Raw genomic sequence first — 7,862 nt, 5'->3', positions numbered from 1 at the left:
TGCTGCGTTCTTGTGGTAAGTGGCACTCGTATTTGAAACCCAACATATATCCTTTAACACCACGTAGGGTAATTATTCTGAAGTGAAGAAGGAAACTTCTGGAGGAGGACCAAAGTATGTAATCACGTGGGATGGTCGAGAAGTTAATGTTAATTGTACACCCTTTTTTCAGTTGAGTTAGTCCGTGCTATCTAATTGTTCGTGTTATCTAATTTCTTGTTTGTACGTGTTATCTCATTCCAAAGCAATCAAGGAAAGAGAGAGAGAGAGAGAGAGAGAGAGAGAGATAGAGAGAGTACAGGCGTGTTAATCTCACTCTTATCTCATGTGTCAGACTTGAAATACAAAACCTACTCACCGTACGACTTTATTTCGCATCTTCTCAGTTTTATTTGTGTTATATTTGTGTTATATAAAAGCGAATGTTAGCAGTTAAGTAATATCCGGATCAGATCAGCTACATTAAGATATCACTGCACAGTGTTCAGTGTACACTACACTTAACTGTAATATCATGTGGAATCTGAGATTACTGCTAGGAGTCCTCATAATCGGTAAGTCCCAAATCAAATTACAGTAAGTATTTGTTTAATAATGTTATGAGTTATTAAATTTTAATAATAATATCACCTAAATTTAACTAAAATGTAATTATGATTAATCTATTTCCACATTAAAGTGAAAGGTAACCACTCCCCGTAGGTACAGTACACTCTATCTACAAAGCAGTTAACGTTACACGGACCGACAGCACTCAGATAAGAGCAACTCTAGTATCTCCTGACAAGGAGATGATATCTCCTCTAAGTGTGATCATATCTCTGGAGAGTGAAGCTAGAGTCAGGATCAAGATACTGGATCCTAATAACAAGAGATACGAAGTACCGTATCCAGATACCGACGAGAAGATAATATCCAACACAGAACGGAGATACAAGGTGTCGATTACTGAGTCTCCCTTCTCAGTTCAGATACATAGGTCAGACGATGAGAGCCTCATATTCGACACCAGCTCACAAGAACTGGTCTTTCAGAACCAGTTCCTCAAAATAGGTACCTAGTACTTTACCTAGTACTTTACCTGGTACCTGGTACTTTACCTGGTACCTAGTACTTTACCTGGTACCCGGTACTTTACCTGGTACCTGGTACTTTACCTGGTACCTAGTACTTTACCTGGTACCCGGTACTTTACCTGGTACCTGGTACTTTACCTGGTACCTAGTACTTTACCTAGTACTTTACCTGGTACTTTACCTGGTACCTAGTACTTTACCTGGTACCTAGTACTTTACCTGGTACCTGGTACTTTACCTGGTACCTGGTACTTTACCTGGTACCTAGTACTTTACCTGGTACCCGGTACTTTACCTGGTACCTAGTACTTTACCTAGTACTTTACCTGGTACCTGGTACTTTACCTGGTACTTTACCTGGTACCTGGTACTTTACCTGGTACCTGGTACTTTACCTGGTACCTAGTACTTTACCTGGTACCTAGTACTTTACCTAGTACTTTACCTGGTACTTTACCTGGTACCTGGTACTTTACCTGATACCTAGTATTTTACTTAGTACTTTACCTAGTACTTTACCTGGTACCTGGTACTTTACCTGGTACCTGGTACTTTACCTGGTACCTAGTACTTTACCTGGTACCTAGTACTTTACCTAGTACTTTACCTGGTACCTGGTACTTTACCTGGTACCTGGTACTTTACCTGGTACCTAGTACCTTACCTTGTACCTGGTACTTTACCTGGTACTTAGTACTTTACCTGGTACCTGGTACTTTACCTGGTACCTAGTACTTTACCTGGTACCTGGTTCTTTACCTGGTACCTGGTACTTTACCTGGTACCTAGTACTTTACCTGGTACCTGGTACTTTACCTTGTACCTGGTACTTTACCTGGTACCTAGTACTTTACCTGGTACCTAGTACTTTACCTGGTACCTGGTACTTTACCTTGTACCTGGTACTTTACCTGGTACCTAGTACTTTACCTGGTACCTAGTACTTTACCTGGTACCTGGTACTTTACCTGGTACCTGGTACTATACCTGGTACCTGGTACTTTACCTGGTACCTGGTACTTTACCTGGAACTTAGCCAACTTTTAAACTCACAGTATCACTCCAAGTGATAGAGAGTGCTTTAAAATTACAGTCAATAATTTTTGTCGACAGTTTCTATTCTTGATATAAAACACACTCCAGGAACGACACTACCTAGCACAATATTGTACGGTATAGGAGAGGATTCGGCACCTCTACTCAGGGACATGGATAATAAGATACACTCTCTCTGGACACAAGGGGCTTACTACCTACAGGGACAGGGAGCTAACTTATACGGGTCCCACCCCTTCTACCTTAACATTGAGTCAGGTAATTGTTAGCCATATATTATATTATATAAGGTTTAACTCAGCATCACATGAGTTGACGTCAAGTATCGTCTAGTATAAACTTTCTTAGTGTAACCCCCAATGTCCCCACAGCGGGCAGTTCTAGGAGTAACGGTGTTTTGTTGATGAACTCTAACGCAATGGACATACTCTTAACAAAGACTCCTGTTCCCTCTGTGACATGGAAAACTATTGGGGGCATATTAGACTTCTCCATCTTCGTAGGAAACAACCCTCTAGATGTAGTGAGACTCTACACAGAACGTGTTGGTAAACCTTTCCTTCCTCCCATCTGGTCACTGGGGTTTCATCTTTGCAGGTCAGTTACCTAACAGATCATCTTACTGCATACCTTCCGTCCCCGTCCCCGTCCCCGTCCCTTTAACACTAACTATATTCAGGTGGGGATATAACAACACGGAGTATATGGAGAGTGTGATGGCGGATATGGTGCTACAAGGGGTTCCAGTAGATGTGCACTGGAATGATATAGACCACATGGACCAGTATGAGGACTTCACACTGAGTAAAAGGTTTGCAAAGTTACCAGAGTACGTGAACAAACTGCACAAGTCAGGCAAGAAATACGTGATGATACTGGACCCTGCTATACATGCTCGGTTCGGTCAAGGCTACGAACCTGCAGACAGTGGGTTACTGAAGGATGTGTTCATCAAGAACAGTACAGGAGAGTTACTGATCGGAAATGTGTGGCCTGGTGACACTGTGTTTCCTGATTTCCTTCACCCTGGCACAGCAGATTGGTGGAGCAATCAACTCACTAAGTTCTCTAAAACTGTGCAGTACGATGGCATCTGGATAGACATGAACGAACCAGCAAGTTTCTATGATGGGTCTAGTGTGGGCTGCCCGTGGAGTGACACACTGGAGGAACCTCCTTATCTCCCAGGGGTCCGGAGCAGCCTGCAGTGGCAGACTCTCTGTATGACAGCCCAACAGCACCAGTACTTCCATTATGATGTACACAATCTGTATGGGTGGTCGGAGTCACGTGCAACACGCTCCGGTCTGCTCTCCCAGCGCCCCAGTAACAGAACCTTCGTATTATCGAGGAGTACGTTTGTTGGAAGTGGACGCTGGGCTGCTCACTGGACTGGAGATATTAGGTCCACCTGGTCAGACATGAGGGCCACAATACCAGGCCTGATAAACATGAACATGTACGGTATACCCCTAGTGGGGGCGGATATCTGCGGGTTTGAAGGAGACAGTAACAAAGAACTCTGTATCAGGTGGAGTCAGCTAGGAGCTTACTATCCTTTCTCCCGCAACCACAACACTATCTTCGCGATACCTCAGGAGCCCACTGCATGGGGTACAGAGGCCACTGCTATTATACGCCGCGCGCTGCTGTACCGCTACCGGCTCATCCTCTACCTCTACAACCTGTTTGTACAGTCACACTCAGACGGAACCCCTGTTATGCAGGCTTTGTTCATGCAGTTTCCTGGGCAGGAGTTTACTTACGACCTGGACAGGCAGTTCATGTTAGGAGCAGGTAAAACTTACATTTTCACGTTTACTCAGCTGAGTTGATAACATGTTTGAAACTTTATCAGATTACTTACACAGATATGTATTGTTAGTATTTATACTAACACTATAAACACAGTACAAATATCTCTATCCCAGGTATAATGGTGTGTCCAACACTAGAAGAAGGAGCAGAGACAGTGTGGATCTACTTTCCCCCTGCCACGTGGTACTCAGTGTGGGATCTAGAGTTGGTCTCTGAGGGTGGGGAGGTGGTGTCCCACTTCCCCGCACCACTAGATACTATCAACGTGTTCGTTAGAGGGGGCACTGTGTTACCTGTTGTTATAGAGACAGAAGGGGAGACCCCCACAGCTGAACAAGTCCTGAGCTCGCCCCATATCTCAGTGCACTGTTACCTTGATCAGGAGGGGGAGGCGACTGGGACACTGTTTGTAGATGACGGTTATAGTGAGGATAGGAACAGACCGGTACACCAGGTGAAGTTCACAGTGTCCCAACAACAACTCACTATCTCACCAGTAACTACAGGTGAGATGGTGAGAGTGGTGAGCAGTGTTAAGATAGCTGGAGTGGTGCTGGTTGGTGAGAAAGTAGAAGTGCTGGTAGGGGCTGGAGTACAACAACATGTTAGTTACAACTCTGACACTCTGTTACTTACAGTCTACCAGCTAAAGGGAGAGGCTGGTATACCTCTAACTACTGATACTGATATTACTATTACATGGAGGGTCGCTCGAGGAAACTATTAAATTTTACTCTGTGGTATCATGGCTTTTTAAAATTATATTTTCCACGTAAATAAACTATAAGAATACATTGATTAAATACGTTAACAATAGGTATAATGTATATTATACCTATTTTTCAACGTAAAATTCTAATTTCTATTGTATCTCTATACTTATATATTATGTTTTTCGTCATTTTTTATTGAACATAATGGTGTTGAATTAATGTTTGTTTTTATTGAGTACATCAACAGTGTAAAATTGCATCTTATTTGAAATAACCACAATCGACCGCAGACTACACAATACAATGTACAAATATCATTAAAACACCTCAGGTAACTGGGCCATTGTCTGCTGGACAATTGATTTACACGTATACCCTACACACCAACTAGTAGTGGCTTGTAGTGTCTGGTATGTGAGATATTGTACACTCCGCATAATAATTGGCAGTGTAATTACAACACTCCTGCTGTCAAGACATGAGATAATTACTTGCCTATCTACAATCTACATGCAGTCATTTTAATGTTAAACTGTCAGAGCAACTCCCTAGCTAATACTTTCATCGTGTCACTATGATAATATGATACCACTATCTTATATCATACCAGACAACACGTACTGTATGATTAGTGTGAGGGATCAGTTTACATTTCACTCTGTAAGAACACTAAATTAATGAGAACTAAACTAAATAGGGGTGCACTGACAACGAATGAATTTGAACATAAACTCTTTTTCTCTGATATACAAGTAGAAAACCTTTTTAATTTACTGCATAATCAGTTATTCCAGGAGAAAGGTGTTCCTCTAAAATCAATATTTGTATTTGAAACGCTGGAGTAAAATACAGTTTGTCAGGCTTATCGATGGGGTTGGTTGATAGGCTCAGTACCAACGATGTCTTTACTCTTTCGTTACTTTTGAAGATATTATAAAGTTTTCTGTTTCGCACAAGTCAAATAGTTCTAAATTGTAAACTTTTCGTACGTGTTTTAGGAGGCCACGCTACAGTATGTTATTGGTGACGAACTAATGACATTAAAAGGAATTTGCAATAAATACAAGTTCTCATCATTCCACGAGGAGTTATGTTGTAATGGTCACTATGATAACTATGGTTGCTGTGGTAAGTATGGTAACTATGTTAACTATGCTAAGTATGTTAACTATGCTAACTGCTTAGTATGGTAACTAACCTAGCAATACGCTGACAAGTGAAGCAGTTATAAGACCTGTAGCGAAGAGAACCAGCATGTTAGAAAGATTTGTTCCGTCAGCAAGCCCTGAACATTAAACTGTTAATTAAAGTGAGGTACCTAATTAGTAATTATATTAAATTTAAGTAACTAGTTAGTAATTATATTATTATATTATTATTAGTAATTATATCAAGGATCAGGAATATTGAGAATTGAAATTAAGAGGCTGTTTTCTTCAGTAGAAAACAGTTGTTTACAATATAGTAGGTGTGTTGACAGTAGGTGTGAACTGTGAATTACCTGTTATCATGGCAATAAAAGATGCCAGAAGTCCCACTATTAGCGCCTGTGCCTGTGAGAAGAGTGTGGTTACAAGGTTGCTAGAGAATCTTAAATCATGCGATGTTGTACACATACTATACAAATCAGCCCATTTGGTCAAATTGCAGTAGAGGTAGATGTTCAGAGTTGACAGTATTTGCTTATTTGATCTATTGACGTGCGGTCACAGCCATTCATCCATCCATGTTTTGGCCCAAAAGGGCGTAACAGGAAATTGTTTATCTCCATGCCCCATGGACATAATATTGGCAAGAATTTCTTAAACGAATTGACAAATAACCATTTTAACATTTAAAAACCATAGAACTGGATATTGTACACTCTCATTACCTGTGTGTGTAAGAAACGAGTAAATATTTGTTTCTTTACAGGCTAGTCTATTGGACAGAGTTTGATGATGAAAGTTAAAAACAGCACCTGCGTGTTTGTGTAAAAGTAGACTATAGACTATAGAATAAGCAGCCACATGGGAAACATTAAACTCATTAACCAGCAGTAGTTAGCATGAGAAGTCAGTATAAAGGTATTGAAAGATCTTATTAAATTTTTATAGTTTAAAATGATTTGATCTACACCTGGTTTTGAAACCAGTTAAAGTTACATTAAAACGCACCTGGTCCAGTGCAAGATACCCGGCCACTACTGTCACGTGGTTATCTATACCCCTGTGTGTCTGAAATAATCTCATTTTAATGTCGTCTGCTAAAACCAGGCTAATCAAGGAAATTGGATAAAATTAGAAAGAGAATGTAAGCAGGTAACTGTACAACTAAACTACATATAATGTATTATAGTCACCTCTGTACTGAGCCGTGAAGCCAGAGTCATAGCCAAGTTTCCTTTCAGTCCCAATAGTGCGGGTACCAACACAAATAACTCTGATATTGTCTTAAATACCTCCCAGTGCTGACAATGTCACAATAAGTCATCCCAAACAAGAGAAAATTTGATTAAATTGTACATTCTGTCTTGACCAAAATCAAAGATTGCAGTAAATTTAATGACCCTATTGTTATGTTTGATGAATTTAATAATTTGATTCAAATAGTTCACCTGAACTTCGTCCAGAAGGAGTCCAGCAGCCAATGTTCCCAAGCCAGCCAAGAAGAACGGAGGTATTACCTGCGATATTATAGTTACTATGACCTCCAAAAGTATTATGGTTCCTGTGGTTACTATGGTAGCTATGGTAGCTACAGTAACTATGGTAATTATGGTAACTATGGTAACTATGGTAACTATGGTAATTACTATGGTAACTATGATTGCTATGGTTGCTATGATCACTATTGTTTTTATGTTGACTATCATATCACCTTGGTAAACTGAACTTTATCAACAAAACAAAGTAAACCTAGACAAAAACCAATTTATTGTTACATTTATAAGTAAAGAACATAAACATCAAACCTGTAAAGCTTCAGATAAAGAAATAAGTCTCCATCTAGCCCACCTCCCAGGTGATAATGGGCATATATCCTTCTCATTCTGAACAAGTGGGGTCGTCTCCTCCGTACTATCCTCGGTGTTCATGTTACCGTTGCGATTTCTTAACTCGCATGTCATGATCTCTCATTAACTCTCATTTTTGAACACATATTTTACATGCTGTGTACTCTCCTAGAGTGAGAGATCAGTTTTCTAGATGAAATTATT

General features: G+C 40.3%; 1 protein-coding gene across 1 annotated transcript; it reads left to right on the top strand.

The window, feature by feature from the left end:
* The first annotated feature begins 303 nt into the window (after positions 1–303).
* LOC134811588 (lysosomal alpha-glucosidase-like) lies at positions 304–4,926 on the top strand. The gene is made up of 6 exons (XM_063818560.1): positions 304–554; positions 703–1,053; positions 2,220–2,390; positions 2,504–2,729; positions 2,812–3,929; positions 4,064–4,926. Exons 1-6 carry the CDS (start codon positions 515–517, stop codon positions 4,675–4,677), a joined length of 2,520 nt encoding a protein of 839 aa, XP_063674630.1. The 5' UTR covers positions 304–514; the 3' UTR covers positions 4,678–4,926.
* The last annotated feature ends 2,936 nt before the right edge of the window (positions 4,927–7,862 follow it).

The sequence above is a fragment of the Bolinopsis microptera genome, chromosome 2 (genome assembly GCF_026151205.1).
Source record: "Bolinopsis microptera isolate Bmic1 chromosome 2, MBARI_Bmic_1.0, whole genome shotgun sequence".
Classification (NCBI taxonomy): domain Eukaryota; kingdom Metazoa; phylum Ctenophora; class Tentaculata; order Lobata; family Bolinopsidae; genus Bolinopsis; species Bolinopsis microptera.
This window is presented reverse-complemented; position numbering and strand designations above follow the sequence as displayed.